Below are 26216 nucleotides of genomic sequence, written 5' to 3'. Positions count from 1 at the left end.
AAAGCTTTCCTTTTGATCTTGTCTCTTATTGTTGTGACCTTTCCAAAAAAAATCATACGGTATACCGCTACTGCACTAGCACTAGTGTGCGCGCACATGCACCGCTACATCAAAAAAATATTCTAACGAGGCGCATATATAACGATTTCCCAAAATTGACTAGTTTACGTGTACCAAAGCAACGATTCTCACTCATTCTCAACGCTCAATAGGACAGTATATGTATCGATTTCTGCGTAACGATTTCTATTTTAACGACAGATTTCTCGTTAGAGTTAGCACCGGTGCACCGTAGGCTTCGTTGTATAATAATGGCTTTTACAGTATATACATGTACATGTAGAACAAATAAATAGCTGGGAGCTTGACTTTTTGGATTGCATTCCACCAGGGAACCCTTCACAATCATCGTGACATATCACAGTACAATGACCTAGTCGGCCCGTTGTCCGTGACTCCCAGTTGTGGTGTTGAACACCAGACTCTAGGCAATCTGGGACTTCTCCCTATTTATACACATACATTGTACATGACTGTACCATTGGCATCAAGGAGTCGTGTATTTCACTATTATTTTGACGACTCCCTGATTGTCAGTCAACAAGTGTCAAGTTCGGCAAGAAGCGTGTGTTCCTAGTTGGAACAATCAACTTCATGACTCCCTGATTGGCAAGACTAAAAAATTAATGATAGCTCATGCCATCAAGAGTCCATGCACTCTTGATGCCATTCGATATATTCATTGGCATGGCATTGATCATGTTGATTTTTATGGACGGCTGCATTACATTTTTACATCCGAAAAATGATTTGCGGAACATGAAAATCCGGAAAAATATGTTGTGTACGTACGTGTTTGATGAAATCCGCGGGAGATTCAAACCATGCGGAGCAAAAAATTCCTGCAGTGCGCATGTGCAGTGGGTTTATTGGTTATGGCGGACGACGCGGGAAGGATTTCGAGCCTCCTTGCCGTGTTTGACGGTGGAGATCTCAAACAGTTGTAGGGGGTGATTCCGTCCTGGTCTGGACTTTTATTTTAAACCAGGCCTGCCCAGGCCTTGCTGGCGGCCATGGAGCTTCAACAAGTGCTAGAGGCTACTCTTGCAGCCGGTAAGCTGATTTGGAGACCATCCATCAACGATTGGGAAACGTGAAGCATTGTTTGAATTGAACTTGTGCTTCCGCAGATAAAGCGCAGCTCGAACAAGCTCAGGCATATCTGGAGCAGGCGTCCCAAACCAATCTGGTATGAGGATACATGCATTCCTGTATGAGATGAATTACTGAGTCTCCATGAGCAATATTTACTATCTTCCTTAGTGACTTCGAGCTTTCATTTTGACATGATAAATGACATTCATGCAGTGCCCTGATTACCCCACGTGTGGGCATGAGTGCATGTTTTGGATGAAGCCCCGAAAGTGCTGTTTGTTGTCAACTACGCATGCAGAGATTTACGATCCACAGGTGTTATGTGCGTTTAACGTCCATTCCACTTTGGGATTGGCACAGACGTGTTTATTCACAAATTTAATAAATTTGTAATTGGCATAGACGTGTTTATTCACAAATTTAATAAATTTGTAATTTTGTAATTTTGAATTTACAAATAGTAAATAATGACTTGTGACATCTCAATAGTTCATGGTACAGGTTATTCCACACGGGGGGGGGGGGGGGGGTTGAAGTTGTTGATGGTGGTGGAGGACATCATGTGATTTTGAGTTCCGAAACATTTAGAGGTTTCTATGGACTCAGTGAATCAGATATACGTGACTCAGTGAATCCGAATACAATATACGTGACTCAGTGAATCAGAATACAATATACGTACACACAACTCCAACAGTATTCATGACCACTCCCCCGGGCACCGGATGGGCCCTGCATCTAAGAACACGTGTTTCACACGGAACACTTGCGGTGAAAGTACAGTCGGGCCACTAAGAACTGCAGCTGCTCGAGCCGTGACCGAGCAAGGATTACGAATAGTTATCACCATGAATACCATCCAGTCCTCTAACGCCTATGCATTCCCAAAAATCTCCATTCCAGGACGATATCAGTAGGACCAAGAGTACATAACCCCCCAGAGTGTGCAATTCCAACATACCCTGCTGTCCCGACAGAACTTCAAGTTGACGTCATTATTTATGATGCAATGCTCCTTGCACCAGTGATTTACAACATGTGTACGGGTGTCAACGCATCACACGTTTTTCCTTGCAATAATTTGTACAAGATCAGATAGGCTTTGGTTCATCACAGGTTCCGGATTCGTCTGATAATCCGTGTACAGTGCGCATTGCATCATAGAAATTCTGTTGGGACAGCACCCATAGTCGAGTTGCTCACTCTTGGGGGTTATGTACTCTTGGTATGACTGGATGCACCAGGACGTCCAGCTATTTTGTATAAGAAGGCCAAATAGTTGTGGACAGGAGCAATCTGACATCACTGAGTATGTGTTTCTCACGTGCATTTCGGATCTTGTTTGTGTTAGCCTGCATTTCTCGATGCTCTCAGCGATGCATTGCTCAACACAAGCAGTCCGGCTACAGTGCGGATGGCAGCAGGTCTTCAGCTGAAGAACCAGCTGACATCGAAGGATGACAGTATCAAGGAGCAGTATCAGAACAGATGGCGAATGCTACCGCCCAATGTACGGGTGGCAGTCAAATCAAAGGTAAGTGCTGTTTGTACTTCTGTATGGTTTACTGGACTGCTTGCGTGCCATGAGCACGGGAATGTTTGCTTTTCTTTGTTGAGATTGGGGCGACCTGCATGTGCTATTTTAACTAGCAGCACTTGAAATGCAGCGGTTTGTATTTTCGAGGGCTAGAGAGGAAGTTCGAATTTGAATTCAGTCAACTCTCCTCGCTTGATTGTCGTCGCAGATTTCATGATCTTTTCCCCCGTGTGTGTGTGTGTGTGTGTATGTGCGTGCGTGTGTGTGCTGCTACGTGTGTCCTCAGGTATTTCAAACCCTAGGAACGGAGACCACACCGTCCAGTGCGGCGCAGTGCGTCGCCTACATTGCTGCAGCCGAACTTCCTCACAGCGAATGGCCCGAGTTAGTAGAAGCCTTGCTCGCCAATGTGACTACTGCCACTCACCCAGAAGCAGTGAAAGAGGCCACCCTGGAGGCCATCGGCTATATATGTGAGGAAATCAACCCCCAGGTACGACCGTTTATTGTATTTTTTTTTTTGTGTATTTGCCGTTACGCTACCAAATCTTCTGGTAGAATTAGACGTTCCTTGTTTTAGTGGATGTTAGCACAGTGTGAATCTGTACAAGTGGCTCTATGTGTTTCAGTCGATCGTGTACACATGTTCACGATCCAATGGTTACAAACCCTGTATTTTGCCAGATTCTACCAGCCTCTGACTCAGCGGAGGTGGTAGAACTTGGTAGAGCTACTTGTCACTCAAGCTGTTTGCCGACTCTCGCTGTATACTTCGCTCCCGTAAGCGAATCCTCCAACTCACTCTTTCATACTTAGCGCCCATATGCGAATCTGGTGGCTTGCCACCATGACATCATATGTGCAATATCTATAGTGTTGCTGTTGGCACCCTGGCTTCTCGACAAAAATTACTGAAAGTGTCATCGTCCTGATTGATAATTTAAATTATGTGTTGTGCGGCGTGTCCTTGCTTCAACTGCACTACTGTATACCTTGTAATTTTAGGTGTAGTAAAATTTCGGTATCAATGACCTGCCAGGTTTCAGGTGCAATGTAGAATTAGGCTGTGTTGCCACACCTGCCAATATGTCAATAGCCTGCCGATTTTGGAGGCATGTCACCACCTGCCGACAACAGCCATGAACATGTCCGATGTTGCACTTCTGCTTGGTTTAGAAATCATGATCCAGATTTTTTGCTTGTACTGGTCATCATGAGTGTTTCCATAGCTCTCTCCTAAGGTGCTAAGCAAAGTCATCATCAGTCTTGGGAAGAATTGGAATACTAAGTCTGGGTCTCGCTCAGAACCTTGAAAATTGTGCCGTCTGTGCGTGTGTACACTGGGGTTATTAGTTGTATATTGCGAATGGTGGTCTCCCCCAGATGATGCACTTTCTTTTCTCATCCTACTGATATTTGGTTAAAATGATGTGGCTACACTGGTTAGCTGACCAGCGTTCCCTGCACCTACAATGCATACTCCAGTGCCATTTAGGTCTGTCATTTTTTACAATAATTATATATATTTTTTAACCTGTCAACTACATTATATTAAACAGAAACAGAAAATAATAAGGCACCCATTTTGATAGTCCAGGGGATGGCCCACGCCTTGTAAAGAGAATAAATAGAGAAAAGAAAAGACGGATATTTCACAGGAAGTACATGTACAATGGGGACACAGTGCAAGTAGTTAGTTCTCACAACGCCAAGCCACACTGCGCAACAGCCAAAGCTGCTGACCGGTTCTGATCAACGTCAGAGGAAGAGGCTGGACGTCGATGACCACGAATGGCAGTGGCAGCTGCTCGGACGAGGGCAAAGCCCAACCTCACTCGAAGAAAGGCAATCACCGACGAGAGTGCCATTGAGGTGCCTGGTTTCTCTACCGAAATTCAAGTTACACCGAAAAAAACGTGTTATACAGTATCCTAGAGCCAATTTAGGCCTGACTCGTTAGGCATGTACAAAATACGAGCAGAATGATTAGCTTTCTAATAGACTGCTATGTTTTTTAGTGTGTCTTGTTGGTCTTGTCGTGTGAGCGCATGCATTGGTTTTCTTAGTAGTGCTGACCCGGCTGGGTCGACACGAAAGCATAATGTGAAGCCTGATGAGTGTTCTTTGTCCTTCTCCTGTGAATTGTGCGCAGATCCTGCGTGCCCAGGCCAACGAGATTTTAACCTGCATCATCCAGGGCATGCGCAAGGAAGAACCCAGTATCCGAGTCCGGTTAGCGGCGACCAAGGCCTTGCTCAACTCATTAGAATTTACCAAAGCCAACTTTGACAATGAAAGCGAGCGCGATTTCATCATGCAGGTACGTGCCTGTTTTGTTTGTGTTTGTACAGTTGTGGCAAGTGAAACTCAACATTTACCATAAGGGGACAGCACCATGAATGGACGTGCAAAATGTAATTCACTATGCAGAGTTTGCACCACCAAGCCGTATGCATTCGAAAGGGGTCAATAAGTCGCAGCCAAGGTACACATAGGGAGTGTTAGCATCTAGTGTCCATTCATATTTGGGGAATCACTCTTTCACCGTGTGTGCTATGCTTTTTGTCAAGAGTAAATAATCTCCCAACAGTGTGCAACTCTAGGGGTTTCCGGCGGCTAAAAATCACATTACTTGCTCCCAAGTACGATTTGTAGTACGTACAAATGAAGGCCACCATGCGCACAGTTTGACTATCTGCCATGATCATGCTGATGATTCACATTATGCTGAGTGGGGTTCTGTCGTGGTGGGCTATTTGTACTACTTTGCTGGTCGCGAAACCGGACTGGAAACGCACAGCGCAAACACTACGGCTACTTCTCTTGTTTTCATGTTGAGCTCGAGTGCTACGGATCAGTATGATAGGCGAATAAAGTGGCGCTTAACGCGTGCACTGTTATTGTGTTAATTAAGTTCGGCCTCACACAGCTGAAAGGAACTAAAGATAACAAAGTTTATGTGAAGTAATTCCACCTCCACCACATAACGTGCGCTCTCTGGCCGACCCCGTCACACCAGTAACAGGGAAGCTGTAGATACTAGCAAATATAATTTTCATCCATACAGCGCTGTTTCGAAATAGATAACCAGGCCGAAAGCTGCTGCTTACCTTTTTAGTACAAAGTTCACGTGGAAAGAACAAAGACAGAAAGAGACAGCAAGACAATGCCAGAGAGCGTTCGAGCGAGAGAGAGAGAGAGAGAGAGAGAGAGAGACGACAGACAGACAGACAGACAGACAACAGAGTGAACTTTGGAGAAGAAAAGGCAGAACATTGGAATAGGTGTGGACTGGATGCTCCAAAATGCAATAGAAACAAGACGATCAGCGATTCACTTCCAAGGTGCCAAGGGATACGCGTAGAGCTGGAAACTTGGGGCGAGGTTTGCGGGATGAGGCAATCTATTAGAGAAAGAAAACGGTAGGGACACTGGAAAACGCATGCACCACAAGTGGCGGAGTACGCTGTACGACTTCCAAAGCGCATGCACCACAAGTGGCGGAGTACGCCGTACGTGTTGATGGGGCGGTTGGTGTGGTTGAATTCTTGCCGGCTGCCACGGACGTGGTGGCCGAAAAGTACTTTATGATACGGGCAGTTGCACACTCTTGGGGTGATGTACTCTTGCTGCTACATGTGAGCTGCGCACTGTGTGGTGTGGTTCTTATGGCAAGTGTGGGATACTGGCCGTTCAGTGCTTATCTTTCTTGCTTCCACTGGTCATTTGCTATGTTTCTCATGCGTACATGCTGCGACCCATTTTGTTTGTGTCAGACCTAGATATGTTCAGTATTCCTCCAGTCCCCAAGGGTTTAGTTTACTTTCGTGCGGGGCAGTAGGGTGTGTGTGTGTGTGTGTGTGTGTGTGTTTGGCATACTTTTTCAATCGCAAATTGTTGTACTATGCTGTGTGGTGCTGATGGTCTTCATCACGTTGTGTTTTCTATGTGCTCATTGCATGCCTATAGACTGTTTGTGAGACAACCCAAGCGGACCACAAGCAGATCCAGATTGCCGCGCTGCAGGTCCTCGTCAAGGTCATTCAGCTATATTACGTGCACATGCAGAAGTACATGGGCCCGGCGTTATTCGGCATCACTGTTGAGGCGATGAAGAACACTGAAGATGACATTGCGCTACAGGGCGTGGAGTTCTGGACAACCGTTTGCGACTTGGAAATGGACATTGCTGTAGAGGTAGCAGAGGCGGAAGACACGGGCAGACCGATTGCTAGAGAATCTCGGCACTTTGCCCGGGGTAAGTTATGCCGTGTGCTGTTGGAAATAAACATACTGATCCAATACCCATGTGCAGCTGAATTAGATTTGAGTTTTGAGCGTAGATTGGCTTTGAAAAGGCCAGAGATTATTTCTCAGTAAGGTCTAGTACCACTGTACCGTATTTTCTCTAATAAGAGCCCGGGGTTCTTATTTTTTTCAGTGACTGCTCTACACGCGCTACTATTAGAGACTGGGCTATTATTGGAGACTGGGCTCTTTATTTTTTCAATTGTCAACTATCAAGCCAACTCCAGTCTATACAGGCATAAACTGACCATTTCAAGACTGATTTTTCAACCCTAAACTCAGGAATATTGTCAAAACAGATGTTTCACAATAGCATTGGCGCCAGGAAAGAAGCAGTAGACCGAACACCTCCTTACAAATATGTTCTTGGCATGTTGTACTGCTGTTTTATATGCAGTCAATATACGTGTTGCATACTCCAATTGTGACCCGCGCTATTATTAGAGACTGCTCTTATTATTTCAAACCACCCTCACCCCGGGTCATTATTGGAGACTGGGCTATTATTGGAGACCTGGGCTTTATTAGAGAAAAATCTGGTGTTTTGATTTTACTCCACTTCCAAGCGTCGTGTGCATAGTCCGATTGCTATTACTGTGACTAGTTTGGTCGTCCTGCCCGGTATGATCTCTCCACCACAACTCGGATGCCGGTGTGTTGTTGCTGTATGTGTTGCCACACGCCACCTGCAGGTGCTCTGCAGTACCTTGCTCCTATGCTGCTTATGCGTCTGGCACAGCAAGAGGAGTGGGATGATGAGGACGACTGGAATCCGTGCAAAGCAGCGTCGGTGTGTCTGCAGTGCCTGGCCACTTGCTGTGAAGATGAAATCATTAACTGCACGCTGCCATTCATCCGGGAGCAGATATCCAGTCCGCAGTGGAACTACCGTGACGCCGCCGTCATGGCATTTGGTTGTATCTTGGAAGGGCCCGACGGTAACCTGCTGTCACCGATTGTGTCGCAGGCTATGGGTGTGCTGCTGGAACGTCTTGCTGACCCCAGTGTTGTTGTCAGGGACACAGCAGCATGGGCAGTGGGTCGCGTGTGCGAGTTCCACCCGGACGCCGTGCTTTTCCAGAGCAGCTTCCCGCAGCTCCTGGAGGGACTGATGGCCGGTCTGAGTGCCGAGCCGCGTGTTGCCTGCAACTGCGCCTGGGCGTTCACCGCTCTAGCAGAAGCTGCGTACCTCAAGGCTGACATTCCTGAGGGACAATTGGAACCAGCTACGTACCCACTATCCACCATGTTCCCCGCCATCCTGGAGAAGTTACTGGCAACGACTGACCGCACAGACACGAGCAGTGGTAACCTGCGATCAGCAGCGTACGAGGCGATCATGGAGCTGATCAAGAACAGTCCAAGAGATTGCTATGAGATTGTGCAGAAGACCACACTGGTAATCCTTGAACGCATCCAACAGGTTAGTAATCTTTCGCCCGTGTGCACGTGACTGCTGAGCTCTTCATTTCGAACCCGCAGCAAAGATTTACACTCAGTTTGGTATTGTAAAGTACTCTGCGTGTATCACATGGGGCACTTGTTGGCATGTTACAAATTGGGACGTTCTTGCCTTTACCTGACTTCGGAATGCCTTGGTTTATCTTCCAAAATCTCTTTCTGTGTGTGAACACCGGACTTGGATGATTCTGCTTCTGCAAAATCATGTACACTCAACTTTGCGTATAACGACACTCGGCCGGGCATCAGAAAAGTGTCCTTATTCGCGAAGTGTCGTTATACCCAAAGTTTCATTATAATGATTATGCAATAAAAAAGAACTAACTCTGCCGTCACCATCATGCATCAACGAAGTCAAATGTTTTCCATAATCAATTTTCATGTCACAATCATCAGTGGAATATCGTGACTGAATTGAACGCTAGCCAAGCAAAAACAATAATTAAATATGCATCCCAAAATGTGATAAAACTTACAGGCAAGCAACAACAATGGTAAGTAGGTGGCACGAAAGAAGGTGAGAAAACCAGAATGTGACAACTGTGAAGTGAGAGAAACAAACTGTGGGAAAACGGCAGAGTTAGTTCTTTTTATTGCTTTATTAAAATTGTTGTCTCCGCGGTGTTTATTCATATAATAATTATATGTATACAGGTAGAATGGACTTTGCTCTGGGCATGGAAATTCTGTCGTTATATCCGCAGCGAAGTTGACTGTAGATGCGTATGACATATTGACACATTAGAGAGGTTCCGGGGTACGATTTTCCGTGCCAAAATCCGTATGGGCGCTACGGATTTTTTCCAGGCGTGCTCCATACGATTTTTCGGCACGGAGAATCCGTGTGGACTGGCTTTCACACGAACCATGTTCCGTATGGAGATTTTGCGTCATCGGGTGCAGAAAGATTTTCGCGTACAAGTTTGGTACGAGAAACATCGATTTTCCGCGGGAAGTTTTGATTTCGGTACAAAATTTCAAAATATAACGGCATGGCGCGGGAATGTGACGTGCTTGCGATCGTAACCTAGGCAATGACGGCAAACACATAAGTTCCGTACTCCGGAACATTTCACTGCTCGAAAATGACGTATAAAAAATCCGTAGCGCCTCTACGGATTTTGGCACGAAAAATCGTACTCCGGAACCTCTCTATTGGCAGCACAGAAAACACGCTGCAAAGGATACGCTTCCTGACTGCCACCATATACAGTTTATGCGATTGCATCATCAGTTGAGATGCTTTGGCGAAGTCGCAGATTCGCATTACTGCACTAGCGACTGGCGCTGTATTCGTAGCGTCCATTCGGAAAAACTGCAAGTCGCGCTCGTAGACTTGTGTCCTTTTGAAAATCTCTCGATAAAATCATTCACATAACCTCTATAGGGCTCTGGCTGATATGAGCCGATTGGTACCCTGTCCTACGCTTTGTCTTGCAGCTGTCTCGCAGTTGTGTGTATCGAACAGAAAAGATGTGTGTTATTGTGTAGTATCAAGAGTAGATAAACAAGAGTGTGCAACTCCGCGATGGGTTGGCCCACGGCGGAATTTTTTGTTGACGTAATCTTTTCGACGACGCACGCGCGCGAGTCGTTTCGGAAAGTTTTCCCTCGTGCTCTTGGCCGGCTTTACACTACAAGGTCGGTGCCCAGCACGTGCGCTCACACTGCTCTGCGGCAAAATGCGCGTTCTTCTGAAAAAGGTGACGTCAACAAAAAATTCCGCCGTGGGCGGGGGTATCTGCAGATTATGCAGGAGAGATCCGAAGTTGCACACTCTTGTTTATCTACTCTTGGTAGTATGTACAGCTATAGAAGATTCTCTCTGTGTCTTCTGCAGGGAATAATTTACTTTTAATTTCTTGCATAGCAATTTTGTGATTCAAAATCAAACTTGAATAGCAATTCAAAAATGTTGCGTAGCAATATTCTTCAACACTTGACAACTTTGTCCTTCTGCAGAGCTGATCAGAGTGCTAACTCAGACCACAAGTGCACTGTAAGGCCTTAGTTGCAAACCCAGCCTGGTGCCACGATACATAGCTCAGCACCTTCGAAGTTTCGTGCATGTGTTTCATCACTAAGACACACCTGTCGTGCACACTGTGCATCATTGGGTACAGTGAAAAGTCAACGTGTATCGCACTTTTCTGCGACACGTTTCTGAAGTTGCTTAGCACCTCCGAAGAATTGCGTAGCAAACTGCGATGCGATACCGGTTAAATTGTTCTCTTTTATGACAGCTAAAGTCCATGCACGTGAGCGAAATGCTGTGTCAGGAATTTCAAAAACAAGTCCTGGCGTGAACGATCTGTAATCTCTGTGCTCTGCTGTGCACTGTGTCTGTTTTGCAGCTATTGAGCATGGCACCTAATGTAACGTCTGCTGACCGCAGCCAGTTCAACGACATCCAGTCCTTGCTGTGCGCATCCTTGCAGAGTGTATTGAGGCGTGTCAGCCAAGCGGACGCACTTGTGATTGGTGACAATGTCTTCCAAGCTTTGGCTGCCATGCTACAGACGTCTACAACGGGTGGCGTGCAGGAGGATGCGTTGATGGCCCTCGGTTCTCTTATTGAGCTTCTTGGCGAAGCGTTCATGAAGTATTTCCAGGAATTCCAGCCATTCCTGTTCACAGGTCTTAGCGCAAGAGCGGAGCATTATCAGGTATGGCTCGCCGGTGCCTTGTGTGTGTGTCACAGTGTGTGTGTGTCACATGGCTGTATGGTGTAGACCAGGCTGAATAGTGACGGTCAATTCTCCAGCCTTGCAAGCTGTTGAATGGTGCAATCCCAGCACAAGTTGCTATGGCTTCTGCCGTAGCATTGCTATCATCGCCTCCGGCGATGGGCGTCAAAAGGTGTGTGTGTGTTGATTTGCAAGTAGCACCCACTTCTGTTGAATCTTGCCACTTTCGCACTACAGGTACCCGCTGAAAGTATTCCCCAGAGTTGATTTTCAGTATTTCATGTACATGTGAAGAATTTGAGTGCAAAACGCGGTAAGCGCCAAATTTGAGAAATCGAGAGATTTTGAGATCAGTGCAATCCAAGTGTCTAGTGGCACCTTCAGGCGAAATTTACTTCCAAAATCTGACTATAGTGCGTTTCAAAAGTATAGACCTCTAGACTTTTTCGAATAATTCAAATTTGATTTGAACTTTTTCTGAAATTTCTTCGGAATATTTCTCAGGCAGCTCACGCACTTTTTCTGAAATTTCTAAGCGATTGGATAACAGACGCCCAGTTTCGAAAAATTTATGCACAAAGTGATCACAGATTTTATGTGGCTAAGGGGTCGTCCGTAATTATCGAAAAATTAAAAAATCCGTCCTCGTGCAAAATTGTCTCTGACCCACCCACCCACCTCCCATCTTTTCCCATTAATTTTTTGATTTTTACCGGTGCCCAGCTCGAAAATAAGAACTCCTGAGTCCTGACCCCATGTTCACTGATTGCACCTACATGTACATGTACATGTATGTCGAGTACAGTAGATATCGGTTATAACGTGCCCTTCTGATTTTTCACATTTTATCACTATAACCGGTATATCACTACAAGCGATTTTCAACTGCGCGCGTCATACATACACGTTATACACGTGTGGGTACTCGATCGCGCTAATGTAGCGTACTGATACGTGATGGATGCTACTGCACCTTCTCCAGTCTAGAGTGAAGAACTTCTTGGCCCAAAGGCATCATCCAGGAAGCACCAGACCAGAATACCCTATGAAAACACACATGTGGCTCCAAATCGAGACATCAATGCCTCACATTCGTGTGTTGCTATCACTATAGACGATAATTTTTCTGCACAAATAGGTGTTTTGAATGGTCATTCTGTATCCTTATAGCCGATTTATCGCTGTATACGATATATTGGTTATAATGATAATTTGACTGGCTTTTTCTTGAAGTTGGTTGCTCCAACGAGGAGCACACGCTTCTTGCCGAACTTGACACTTGACTGACTCACGACTGCCATCCGGAGCACACCAGGAGCACGTCGCACCTTCCGCTCGGCAAACCTGAAAGAAAGCACCACTCCCTGCTCAATACACAGTGTTTCGGGGAATTCACCCCTCATCAGTTGAGCTTGAGTAGGCTGAGGAAGATTGTGCCTGAAAAGCACCACTTATATACTGCTCTCCAGGCCAAACCATCACCAGGGATACAAACTTACAGAGACGCTTTGTTTCCAGCGCGATAAACACCTCGTGAAGCCCCAGGTAGCAGCGTGAGTCAGAGTCGCTCATGGAGTTGTGCTAAACAGACGTTGAGAGCCAGTATAGCTATTCACAACGCTGTCACCTCCAACAACTAGTCGCACGTCCGCGTGAGGGACAACAATACGCAATTCTAAGTTCGTGGCTTTTTCTTGTTTTGCTTTTGATATTTTCATTTTGTATCAATATAGCCGGTTTATCACTATGTCCGATGACTTTATAACCGATATCCACTGTACTACAGTCAGACCTCGCTTAACCGCACACATCCGTTTTCCACAAAAAATATCCGGATAGGCGAGGGAACCGGATAATCGAACACACACACACACTGTGTGTGGGCATAGCATTGCTGTAAATCGGTGACCAACAATTTTCTTCCGGATGGCGAGGGATCCGGATAAACGAGGTCTGACTGTAGTAGCTAAGTAAAGTGAGTAGGTCTACCGACGGCCATGCACGTCCTACAACTACAAAAGAGTCATGTACCGGTATATCATACTGGTGTTTGCGATCCTACAGGCTACACTACGTCTACAGTGCACTGCATGTCAGTGCAACAAGTGTATGAAAGTCACTGACAAAAAAAATCGAAAAATTAAAAACCGCCAGCGCTCTTGACCACCCACCCCCTTTCTGCCTTCGGACGGATTTTTTAATTTTTCGAAAAATACGGACGACCCCTAACGGTTTTTTGAAACCAGAGGTCTGGACTTTTGAAACGCACTATAGAACCACTTCCAAACTGTTCGCCAAATATGGGTTTAGATACAAATCACACGTAAAATGAATCGCTTTTGGCCTTTATCCGAAAAGTGGTGAAATGGATAAACAGCGTATTGCAAATAAATCTCTTCATGTACATGTATTGCCTGGCGTGTGGTGCTGTGTTTAGGCTGTATGCTTTACTGGCTTGGGAGTAGAGACCAGGTGAACAATGATGGAGTGTGTCCAGGATGCGTACTAAGCTGTTGGACGAAATGGTTGCAGCACTGTATTTTGCACATTGTGTGGCATGGCATTGTTGAATTTTTATAGGTCACATTTTATTTTTAGGTAAAAATTACCTGTACCAAAGTTATCGAAAATAACTTTCCACTGAAATTTTTCGGTTTTACAGTATTGTGTTTCCAACTTTGCATGTACTGTACAGGCAGAAAATTTTATCGGTCAATTCCAACTCCAAAGAAAGGGATTTCGTCCGGTTGAAAATTTAGTCCATGGACTATACCAGTGTATTGAAACGCTGGAGAAATCGACATTCGTCCGGCATTTAATTTAGTCCCAAAGCTCCTTGGACGAAAAAGACGAAATTAAATTCCAGACGAATATTTCTGCTTGTACAGTATGTAATTTAGTGGCTCTCTGAATTATTCCTGACAAAAGTTCGGTCCCATTATGTTGTTTTTAGGTTTGTTTTGCAGCTGTCGGCTTGGTAGGTGACCTGTGCAGATCCATTGGCCGTGCCGCAATTGCGCCCATTGCCGACGTTCTCATGGAGGCCTTGCTGGGCGCTCTACAAGACAACAACCTCCATCGTAGCATCAAGCCGCAGATCTTCAGCGTGTTTGGTGATATTGCGCTGGCAGTCGGGCCCCACTTTGCAAAATACTTGGATGTGGTGGTCACTGTGATGGAGCAAGCCGGAGGGTTTACGGTGAGTTGCTCGTGACGCTTTGCTTGCTTGCCTTCAGAGAAAACCGTGTTTGTACGGCTGCATGTCAATCCATTGTCGTTCTTTGGAGACTTCAGGAGGTCGTGCAGTGCCAGGATCTTGCATGACCAGTACAGGTGTGGCTTACTAGGGTTCTTCTTACTATGGTCATCAGTGTCTGCTCCAGAGCCGGGTCAGCGACCCGGTTGGAGGGTACTTGGACCCGTTTGGAAAAAGAACACGGGGTCACCTGTGACCCTGTTGGGAATACACACCAGGGAGTCCTAATATGTACAGCAGGGAGTCCTAATATGTACAGCTCCCTGATATACATGTACATGCAGTAGCCGCACTTGAACGTATCCGGCTCTGACACGGTTGGAAGAGTTGTGCCAGGTACACGCGTACCTGGTTGGTTTGAAATCCTAGAGCAGACCCTGGTCATACCAAGTCTCCAGAGAACGACAATAAAGTCCATAAAGAGCTGTTGACTAAAGTTTCACGCTTTCACTATCATCAGGCAATGATCAGTATTGGTGTGTTGACGAATCAAATATTATGCAGACCGGGCCACCGCGCTTTATTTGAAGTTATTTCTTATGGGCCCTATTTGGGTGTGTTGATGCGAACTGAAAATATAAATTGTTCCTTTCCTTTTCTGTAATGTTGGCCATTGTTTTGTGCTGTATAGGTTGACCGTGGTGATTTGGACATGGTTGACTATCTCATTGAGCTTCGTGAAAGCTTACTGGAAGGCTACACTGGTATCATCCAGGGCCTGAACAGCGAAGCAGAAAACGGAAAGGTAAGATACGATAACCTCGACTCCATTCTGCATAGCTGGCTACTAATCTGACGGCACATGACCACTGCCCCTGATTGCTACTGCTGCTATGTCGTCGCACTTCACTTGCAGTTTATGTGTGCATTTTCTGCTTACATATTGCTCGTTCTGTATTGAGATGTATTCTTCTCATGGCTCTCCCGTGTTTGTGTGTGTTCAGGTGAGCCTGGAGGTGCAGGCACTGTCAAAGTCTGTGCCCGGCATGATTCAGTTCATGGAGGTTTGCGCAGTAGATGAGGAACGCACAGACAGCTCGGTTGCCACTGCGTGCGGTCTGCTCGGTGATCTGTGCAAGGTCTTTGGTGATGCCGTAGCACCGTTGGTCAATAAGCCAGCCATCTCTGCCATGCTCTCTGAGGGCAGGCGCTCTAAGGTGACCAAGACACGCACGCTGGCAAGCTGGGCGTCCAGGGAGATGCGTCAGTTAAAACTTGGCCATTGAGCTTCCCTCCACCTGGAGGCGGCAGCAGCAGGTATGATAGGCCACAGCCCTGTATTTAAGTGACTTTCTGTTTGACCTCGTCTGCCTGCCCGGGTTCTCTACTGTATCCTCCCAGTGTCTGTTTGGATGTGCCTTCCATCAGCTGCAGCTCATTTTTTCTCCCGTAGCTTCTTGCTCTGTTGACAGTCCTTTGCCTCTCACTTCTGTTTCCTGTCGCTGTATTTTTTTGATCTGCTGTGGGCATCGCATACCAAAGACACATGCAAGTTTGGGCTAACATGTTTCATCTGGATGTTTCTTAATGGTCCTACCTACTTGTTCAGATCTATTTTCTTAGTGATAACTTTGCCGGTTGTGCAATATCGACCAGCTGCTCTCTGGGGGTGGTTCTATCCTGCTTTTCTCGCTTGTAGATTTTTTATTGACTTCATCCTTTAAGATTTTTTTGTAATGGTGTTCAGGCCCATGCCTGGGTTCGCTGTCCTCCTTGCATTTCGGAATGCCCGCCGCCATCTCTGCACATACGTTATTATTCTTTCCATCCAGACAAGACGGCTACGAGTTCTCCTGTTCTCATTCTCATTGCTTTGCTTGACGCTCGACTGCTACGCTACCAACGCTACCCTATTGTTTTCATCATGTACCCTTACTTGCATTTCCGTGAACTACTGACCCCGTTCCACAATACTTGTTTGATGCATACATGTACATGTTGTGCTGTTCTTTGTCATTAAAAAAAATTCTGGCAGCAGGTTGCCTTCTCAGTTTTTGCTGGGTTCACATAATTGTTTCTCTTTTCTTGGCTTTTTTGTTTGGTGTGGATGTGTACCCTGCCACTTTCGATCATGTTCTGTCCGTTTTTATGGCTGCTTTGTGGCTGTTGCTTCAATGTCCGATAAACGTTATTATTGTTTTTGTTGTTGTTTGCTTGATTGCAATTTGTTTTCCTTGACCAATGGCTGTTCTCTCTCTCTCCCTCTTGTTCTCTTGCTGGGTTGTGTGTAGATGTACTCGTAGCGTGTGTACGCTTTGTCTACTTCCTGGAATGCTTGTTGCAACCTTAGCTCAGCTTGGCTACAGTAATGTGGCTGGAGCGATGTTATTACGGTCCAGCGGCAAACCCAAATCTGCTACAGTGTAATCAAGACTATACTGACCAAATAGTGGTGCCATGATGGCAATACTGCGAATTTACCACTGTCAGTCCTGATTGTTTGTCTAAGATACCGTGGTCAGAACATGTTCATGTTCGGTAAGCAGCTGAAACTGGAAGGGAAGTGTGTAAGCCTTGCACACAATCTTCCCTTTCAGTTTCAGTTTCTTACCAAACACGTGAATGTTCTAAGGAGTAAGGGTGCTTGCTGTTGGAATGAGCTGCAGCCTTGCTTCTTGAACTTTTTGAAGTTCTTCTCATGTCAAAACTGAATTTGCTGTCATGTCAGTGTCATGTACCATAGGCATAGTGGTTGTACGGTAGATCTTCCTGACCTGTACTCTGTAGGCTAGCTAGCCAACAGTGTAGCTACATGTACAATCATGTAGCTGTCGTTGTAGCTGCACTTATTACCGTATTTCCATGCAATGCTGCGCCACATACGCAATGTCGATGTGGGTGCGTACGCATTATAAAAAATAGCAAAGGGCAGAAATCCCGCCACCTTGCCTCTGGCTTTGCCGCTTTTTTGTTGTACCTTCGAACAGCACCCACCGTACCGCGTACCTGCTGTTCAGTTGTACTTGTAGCGCGAGTACAGTACCTGCTGAGTGATGGCCTTGTCCAGCATGCATCCTGTCCAGGGAGTCGTCAAATACCGGTATTTGACGACTCCCTGATCCTGTCGGTTGAGTGGTTTTGCTGTGCTTCAACTCCAAGACGCGAGACGTCCACTTGTTTCGTGGCGCACATTCGAATCGTGAACTGCATACCGGAAACCAGGTATGTGTAGAGAACAGCTGGAAGTCAGAGAACAGAGATCCTCCGAGCTTTGAGTTTTGCGCGATTGCCTTCAAGTGTGTGTTGATGTCTTCAGCTTCTTTGCCGACGGACTATGATCAACGCCTGCCTCCTGGGCAATGCTGCCGAGGTGAGGCGTCTGCTCAACTCTCGAGCTGATGTGAATTTGCAGGATGCTGAGAGGAGAACGCCGTTGCATGCCGCGTCTTTCAAAGGAGATCTGGACTGCCTGAGTTTACTGATTCTCAGTGGAGCACGAGTGAACAGCAAAGACACCCACTGGATTACTGCCCTGCATCTGTCAGCGGCGTATGGCCATTCAGACTGCGTCAAGCTACTTCTGAAGCACCATGCCGACGCTGCGGCCAGAGACAAGCTGTGGCAAACGCCACTTCACCTCGCCGCACATAACAATCAGCAGAAAGTGGTTGGCACGCTGCTTCAGCTGAGTAGCCAGAACGTAAACATCACTGATCGAGGTGGTAGAACTGCCCTACACCATGCTGCGCACAATGGACATAAGGAGGTGGTCTTAGCCTTGTTGGAGAAAGGTGCACAGGCCAATGCTGGTGACAAGAGAGATCGCAGGGCGTTGCACTGGGCTGCATCCAAAGGCTTTCTCGACTGTGTAATGTGCCTGAAAGAAGCTGGTGCAGAGGTAGATTGCTGCGACAAGCAGGGGTTCACTCCGCTGCATGCTGCAGCTGCGGCTGGTCAGATGGAAACTCTTGTTCGCCTTGTGGAGCTCGGTGCGAACATCACGAAGAAAACAGTAGGTGGCAACACGGCATTGCACATCGGTGCTCACCGAGGTTTCCAAGATGTTATTCAGGTGCTGCTGGAGCACGAGGCGGACGCCGAGGTGGCAAATGACCTTGGTCAGACGCCTCTCATCCTGTCGGGTCTGTGTGCGGACGGCTTGCAGTGTATGACGTTGCTCATCCAGCACAAGGCGGACACGACTAAGCGTGACAAGCGAGGCCGCTCTGCGTTGCATGAAGCCTGCAAGGCTGGTCACGAAGAGCAAGTTCGACTGCTGCTAGAGAACGGCGCGCAGGTGGATGTAGCCGACGGCGAGGGGCAGGCAGCGCTACACTTAGCTTCTCGCTACGGCCATGCCAGCGTGGTACAGTGCTTGTTGGATAGCGGTGCGGACGCCAATAGCAACGGCGGAAAGGACAGGATGACGGCATTGCACATCTCAGCACTGTACGGGCATTTGCAGTGTGCCAAGATCCTACTGACTGCGGGCAGTGACATCAGCCTCCTGGACGAAAGCGGGCGCAATGCGTTGCATGCTGCAGCGTGTGGTGGCAACATTGATATTCTCGAGTTGATCCTCAACCACAGTATCAATGCTCCGATTGCCAACAAGCCACAGTCAGTCATCAACTCCGAGCGTAAAACCTTCCTGGGTATCGACGTCAACCAGGCTGATAAGCATGGTTGTACGCCGCTTCACTACGCGGCAGCGAGCTTAGCCACAGGTGAGCCTGGCAAGGGTAACGCGTCGATGCGGGTCGTGGCACACCTGCTCATGAACCGTGCCGTGCCGATGCAGCGTGACAACAAGGGATACACGCCTCTTCACTACGCCAGCCGCCGCGGTCACACTCTGTCGCTGCAGATGCTGCTGGACATTATACAGCCGTCGGCGCACAAGAGCGGTATGCCTGTCACGACACCACTACATCTGGCGGCATACTACGGCCACACGGAAGCACTCACCATACTGCTCCACTCCATGCTCGACTCCAGTCCCAAGGACTCGTTTGGGCGCACGCCGCTAGATCTAGCTGCCTTCCGCAATCACACACAGTGCTTAGAGACTCTGATCATTCGAGGTGCGTCGGTGGTCAACAATGATTTGGTCTCCGGTTCAACAGCGCTGCATTTCGCCGCCAGCCAAGGCCACACGGAATGCTTGCAGCTCCTACTGGACAGTATGGACAAGTCGGCGCAGGTCGACGTATGCGACACGAGCGGTCAGACACCGCTCATGCTGGCCGCGCATCACGGCAAGATCGACAGTGCAATGCTTCTCATCGAGTACGGCGCCGATGTGAACGCACTGGATGTTCACAAGCGCTCCGCACTGCACCGATGCTCGGCGACCGGCTATGAGGACTGTGTCGAGGCTCTCCTGCAGAGCAACGTCGACATCAACGCGTGCGATGACATTGGCCGCACGCCTCTCATTCTCAGCTCCATGGCCGGACACTCCAATTTGGTCGGCGGTCTCATACAGCTGGGCTCGTCCATCGTAGCGCTCGACTCACACGGCTACTCAGCGTTGCATTGGGCCTGCTACAAGGGCCAGTGCAGCTGTGCCGAGATGATTCTGGATGATGATGGCTACGAGATATTCGAGCGCACCGTCGGCAATTCCTTCTCGCCACTGCACTGCGCCGTTGCCCAGGGCGACGAGTCGACAGTGGAGATCCTGCTCGACACACTGAGCCCAGACATTGTAAATGCGTGCGACACGCAGGGGCGCACTCCGCTGCACGTGGCGGCGCACGGGAACTTCGGCGAGTGCGTGCAGATCCTACTAGGGCAGGCGGCCGATGTCAATGCCAGGGACAGCCACCAGTCCACTCCGCTCATGCTGGCTGCCGAGAAGGGCCATGTGTCCGCATGTGAGTTGATCATCGGTCAACCTGAGGTTAACATGAACATTCAGGACGCCAACGGTCGAACCGCCCTCGCCCACAGCTGTCTGCAGGGCCACGAGGAATGCGCAGAGATCCTCCTGGAGAACTGCAGTTCGTCGGACAGCTGCCTGTCGGTGGCGGACAACAATGGTGAGACCGTCATGCACATCGCAGCCAGGACCGGCCTTGTTGCGGTCGTCTCGGAGCTGCTCAGCAAGGGCGCCTCGGTCACATGCAAGGACAAGAAGGATCGCACCCCGCTGGTCGGCTGCTCACCCAACGATAATGTCGCCGAGTGTATGAAGCTCATTTTATCGAAACTGTTGTAGACAGTTGTGGACATGTTTCAAATTTAATGTTATTATTATTTCAAATGATAAGTGCCTCATGTGAATGCTTGACATATTGTGCTGCTGGACTGCGGTTGTGTGCGTGTGTGTGTGGGGGGGGGGGGGGGGGCATGTGTGTGTGTGCGTATGTCACAAGTGCTTACTTTTGTAGGGCCGGCCAGTTTGCATACAGGCCCTCAGGCTCACACCAGGGGCCCGGAGAGCCCATGCACCCCAACTCAGTGGAAGCATCACAATCATCATGTGGCCTGCAGCTACATGTGTACATGTGTGCAACGGTGAATACTGATGATGCAAAGCACTCCACATGACCCAGAACTGGCCAGAAGCCATCCGGTGCAACAATCTCATAACTGGGAGAATGAGTATACTTGTAGCTAATAATCTCATGTGCACACTGGACAATACTTGACTGACTGCCAAGCCCGGTCATTGGCCTCGCCCTCCCGGGAGGGGGAAGGAAACACGACAGAAATTAGGTTCACTTATAAGGCCCATGCGCCGTTTTGTGAGGGTGCGCTTATGCCCGGGAATAGGCACGTGTGCTTATGCGCGTCCCTACGGGTATTAAAAGTGACGAAAGGCGGGCTCACCACCCCTGTAAGACAACTTCCCCATGTCTAACCCCCAAGACGAAGTGAATACTGTAGTAGTCCTGCTGGCCGAAGTTTCAAAAAAATTAAAAGTTGAAGACATAGCATGATTCACCATAGTGCTAAATAAAGTGGTCCTAACTGTTACTTGTAAGTTGTAGGCGGTTGCTGAAACCAGCTAGGTGGTCTCCAGGGAATGCTATGTAGGGCATGTGCAGGGCTAGGGCTCCCTGGTGGTCTCTTGCTCAGCTACTAAGTACTACTGAGTTCATTCTACATAGGGCTTATTGTACATGTACCACAAATCTGCCAACCTCTGAATCCCCAACCAGCTAGCATGCACTATGGTAAGTACTCCCGTAGACTACAGGAAACACAAACTCAATAAATCATAGTTAATTTTACTACAATCAGACCTCGCTTATCTATATCCGGCCCTCTTTTATCCGGATCCCTCACCGTCCGGAAAAAAAGTCGTCGGTCACCGATTTAAAGCATACAGTATGCCATACATACATACAGGATGTGTGTTCGATTACAGTCAGACCTCGCATAACCGCACACATCCGTTTTCCACAAATATAATTATCCGGATAGGCGAGGGAACCGGATAATCGAACACACATACTGTATGTATGCATGGCATATGCTGTAAATCAGTAACCAACGATTTTCTTCCGGATGGCGAGGGATCCGGATAAAAGAGGACCGGATAAGCGAGGTCTGACTGTATCCTGTTCCCTCCCCTGTCCGGATATTTTTGTGGAAAGCGGATGTGTGCGGTTATGCGAGGTCAGACTGTATACTGTAGAGAGCTTTGCCCGTCCACATGTGCACAACCGAGGAGCCATGAAAAAAACAAACGTTTCTCAGGGCTCACATGATCACCTGGAAGAACAAGGCATGGCAGACTTGTAATGGGCGTGTTATAATAATATAAACACTGGACGGCATGTAATAGGGTATCCGCTCCATGTCAGGTTTCAACTTCGCGTCTCCCCTCTGCCCTGATGTGAGAATGACTATGATCGTACTTCTAACAAGTGTACACAAGCTAGACCTTCATCAGCGGATAGCATTTAACGATATTGCCGCAGTTCGGGCACATGTGTTAGAAGGTAGTGCATATCAATGATGCATACTTGATGCCAGTGAGTGTGTGTGTAGGGGGTATTTCTGCATCAATTGTCGGAGTACAATCTCTCCCCCCCCCCCCACCCTACCATAATTTAAGCGGCATGCAATACATACCACACCACATCTGGCACAGGCGCGGCGAGAGTAGCGGAGCGACAAGGTGCACACCAAAAGCTGGTGGTTCATCATGCATCTTCAGTAGTTTGGCCATGTCTGGATTATGCGAAGAGGTGTCCAGAATTCTGCTTCGTACAATAGCATGGGCAAGACTGACAGTTTGGGATACATCCGCGCGCAATATGATCAAACGTTGGCACTGGCTGGCGCGGGCATCGAGTGAAATGGTACAGCCAAGAGACCAGACGTTACAATGGACAAGCCCCCTCCGGTGTAATATTGCCATACCCTGTATGTGGGTGGGTGGGTGGGGGTCGGACCTTGCCAGACTACCTATAAAAAGCCTAAAGGGGTCCTACACTACTGGGTAGCTGCAGGTAGACGTGGGCTGAGGCCACTACAATCAATGAGCCCCGTGATGGGCTTCCGCAGCCTTTGGTCAATCAATGCCGCTGATGCAGTGGAACAGGCCACACAATTAAAGAGGTTAACTGTGCATGTTATTTTTGACGTCACACGCAATTTCACGTCAAATGGGTCGAAACAACGCCAAAATTCTACGCGAGATGCAGCTCTCTTGCGTTGCTTTCCAACGAGCGAGCCATATAACGTGAGCAGAACTTTCACGTCACGTCAAAAATAACGTGCAGCTTAACATCTCTATTGGCAAAGTCGATAAATAGGTCTACGGGTAGTATTTAGTAAGCTCTGAACCCACCCTGCTCGACACAAGGATATCATTATCTGCATGCGAACTGGCACTCCTTTGCAAGCACAGGAGCAATGCTCCCGAGGCAGGTGGGAAGAGCATGCGCTGGATGCATAGCAATAGTGGACGTCTAATACCGGCAATGCTGCAGGCTACCCGAGTCACCTTTCAGCCACAGTGCACATGGACACGATGTGAGGTGCAGACGCAACAGACCATGCTTGACGCAGGCCATTCTCCATTGTTACTCCCTCTGCCAATGTGCTGCTCACTGCGAGTCTGATGGATACTGCCGTACCCTGGTGGAAAGATGAGCCCATATTGATGACCAAGATGGCAGCTAGCTATGACCGCTTGAATCAGGCAAGAACCTGCGACGGCATCAACCTGCCACGCCATTAACCTGCGACGGCATCAACTGTGGCACCAAGTCGCAAGCCTTTCGTACGTCAATGATAATAACAAGACCTTTCGTCGTCTAGAATTTCACTCATGCAGAATTCCCGTCAGTTGCCGCACCGTCAGGATCATGTCAAACATCAGCCTTTGCGTTGGAATAAACACAGCGAGTTGCGAGCTTCTGTAAGTAACCAATCGTGCAATCAGCTTCCCCACTACAGTGCAGCTGGCGAGGATGTGCTTCTCCAGTTGTTGCCAATGGAGAGGCCTTCCTTTTCCGTGATTGGCACCAGCAGAAGCCATCGACGCATTCCTTACGGGACTTAACCAGAATGCTAAGTGAGCAGCAATGGCTGAAAACAGTGCAGTAGATGTAGACCCTTGCCAAGGGAAGATCATCAGGGATCCTTGATCATCAGGGAGAAAGCTAGATGTTCCAAATACCTTCCCGCTCTTCAGCTTGCTGGTGCTACCGGTATATTCCGGTGGGTGGGCTGGATGACTGGCTAATCTAACACAGGACACAGCTCAGTATAAAAGCTACCACGTAAGGAAAAGGTGCGGATGATGCGCTAGACGCCAGCAAAGCCAGCAAGCCTTCGGTGCACTCAGGTACAAATGTTCTCACCTTGGATTGAATAATGATGTCGTCATCAGTCGCAAACATGTCCTCGAGTCTTAATTATCCCTTATATGGTTCCAGGCACCAGTACAACCAAAATTCGCACTGATCTGCTTGCTGGGCATGGCCTTCGTTTTCTACACATACCGTAACGTACCGCGAGAGCGCCCCGTCTCGCGAGAGCGCCCCACCTTGATTTTACAGCCAAGAAAAGGAAAATCGTATGGCAGAGTGCAACGAAGTTTGTACGATGTAAGAATCTTAGTACACTAAGGTCACACTTGGCAGGTTTTTGTGTGGAGCTTGTGTCCGCTCGAAGGTACGGATTGACTGCAAAACGTGATATGTGTAGAGGGGACGGTTTCAAATAGGACACCGGTTGCAAACCGGAACGGACTCAATATTCACTTTCTCTCTTGGTATTTTGATTAGAAAACATATGTCACAGTGAGACTACGATGTGTTATACTCCGAGCCAAAATTTCATGGCTCTGCGATGACCAGAAGCGCCATATCAAGCAGGTGAGTTTTTGACGTGTTGCTTCGCACTGCGACTTGAGTTTTACGACTTTCGAAAAATCAACTTCTTGTCGCAGGTAAACAGCGGCTCGCCTCTCGCCAATAAAGCACCGCATACCAATCAAAACTAATGGAAGCACACACAAGGCTTATTGTTACTCTGTACTGGCCGTCGTGGAGCGATAGCAATTACCTAATTTCAGACCCAGAGTGAATTTGACGGGCACTCTAAAACGTGTCCGGTTTGGAGCCACCTCTGATTTGAACTTTTTTGAAGCGAAAAATTGGGCAACTTGGAGGCAATGGGTCAACACAAAGGAGTGGCTCAGTTCGATTGACTCTGGCCCCAGAGCAAACTTCAACATGCCAGTTTCCTTCCACAAACATATTTCGAGTGAAAAATCAACGCTGATGATCGGTTTGGGTCTATACAAATTTGGCTGTCAAAACGTCCCGGTATCGAGCCGTCTCCTCTACAAGATTCATGTCGTATGACCTACAGACAGCAGACCACCTCCACAATACGACCACCAAAGGATGAGATGGTGGGGCGCTCTGGCGGTACTACCAATCCGTGGCGAGCGCTGATGCAGGTGATCATGTGTGCAGCCCTGTAGGTGCAGAGCCAGAGCTTACCGATGTCCGGCATAGTGTGTCTTACTGCAGCAGAAACTGTTCTAGACGATCACGAGAAGACACGAACCAAGCACAAGACATGACTGTGCATACATCCATACATACACCTCCACTCCCAGTTCTCACTGATATGCTTGGCTATGCGATCCCACCCCGGTTGTGTCTTTGGAACACTCCTGCATTTGTGTCGGATCCGGGCACTGGCTGACTTGAACGGTCACTCACACTGACATCAATGACACACGATCATTGCATGCACTGGGTCGGTATGCCGGAATACTTTGGGGTGGGTAATGTTCCCTTGCGGGTCACGTTACATCGGTTACTAGCGGAACCGCTTAGCAAAATTAACGCCCGATAGTAGGTAGAACAACAAGGGAACGAAGATGGATTGATCTACAGAAATGCTGCCAGATTTCTCCCAGCAACTTTGCACTTGTGGCTGCTAAACCACACATACCGTAAAGTACTGTTGATCCTCCCCCCACGCCACTTCCCAGCTGGTATTTGGCAGAGGGTGGGAAGTAGACCAAGTCGTTCGAGTGCAGTACAACCCAGAAGATCAGACTTGGCATGCTGGATTGTGCACAGCAGTACATGCGTCGGTTCAACATCGTATTTCTTTGTATACGCCGACGTCGCTTCACAGGCAGAGATTGGACACGGGTCGGCAAATAGAGCGGAGCGGATCAACGGTACTTTACGGTACATACATGCATACAAGCGTATACGTACACTCGGACGTCTCTTATCCGGGCACCTTGGGACCAGGCACTGCCCGTATCTCAGACTTGCCGACATCTCGGGATAACTCATCTACCACGTATCATATCATTTTTGAAGAAGTTTATTTGGCACATATTGCACATGTTCAGGTTCCAAAAACAATCCATGGA

General features: G+C 47.9%; 2 protein-coding genes across 2 annotated transcripts; both read left to right on the top strand.

Annotated features, from left to right (window-relative positions):
* The first annotated feature begins 929 nt into the window (after positions 1 to 929).
* LOC135809914 (importin subunit beta-1-like) lies at positions 930 to 16605 on the top strand. Its single transcript, XM_065323361.1, has 11 exons — positions 930 to 1113; positions 1191 to 1249; positions 2507 to 2689; positions 2979 to 3185; positions 4845 to 5012; positions 6662 to 6950; positions 7693 to 8423; positions 10816 to 11127; positions 14102 to 14347; positions 15036 to 15149; positions 15349 to 16605. Exons 1-11 carry the CDS (start codon positions 1074 to 1076, stop codon positions 15628 to 15630), a joined length of 2631 nt encoding a protein of 876 aa, XP_065179433.1. The 5' UTR covers positions 930 to 1073; the 3' UTR covers positions 15631 to 16605.
* An 839-nt stretch (positions 16606 to 17444) lies between these two features.
* On the top strand, positions 17445 to 20639 carry LOC135809912 (serine/threonine-protein phosphatase 6 regulatory ankyrin repeat subunit A-like). Its single transcript, XM_065323358.1, has one exon. The coding sequence runs from the start codon at positions 17679 to 17681 to the stop codon at positions 20565 to 20567; it is 2889 nt and encodes a 962-aa protein (XP_065179430.1). The 5' UTR covers positions 17445 to 17678; the 3' UTR covers positions 20568 to 20639.
* Positions 20640 to 26216: the final 5577 nt, after the last annotated feature.

Source organism: Sycon ciliatum, chromosome 2 (genome assembly GCF_964019385.1).
Source record: "Sycon ciliatum chromosome 2, ocSycCili1.1, whole genome shotgun sequence".
Lineage (NCBI taxonomy): Eukaryota > Metazoa > Porifera > Calcarea > Leucosolenida > Sycettidae > Sycon > Sycon ciliatum.
Note: the sequence above shows the minus strand (reverse complement) of the source record. Positions and strands in the feature narration are given on the sequence as shown.

Excerpts from the sequence above, each read along its gene's own strand:
- LOC135809914 (XM_065323361.1), top strand. The coding sequence starts at position 1,074 with ATGGAGCTTCAACAAGTGCTAGAGGCTACTCTTGCAGCCG. Across the intron at positions 5,013-6,661 it reads AGCGCGATTTCATCATGCAG|ACTGTTTGTGAGACAACCCA; the intron begins GTACGTGCCTGT and ends GCATGCCTATAG. Across the intron at positions 15,150-15,348 it reads GCGAAGCAGAAAACGGAAAG|GTGAGCCTGGAGGTGCAGGC; the intron begins GTAAGATACGAT and ends GTGTGTGTTCAG.
- LOC135809912 (XM_065323358.1), top strand. The coding sequence starts at position 17,679 with ATGATCAACGCCTGCCTCCTGGGCAATGCTGCCGAGGTGAGGCGTCTG.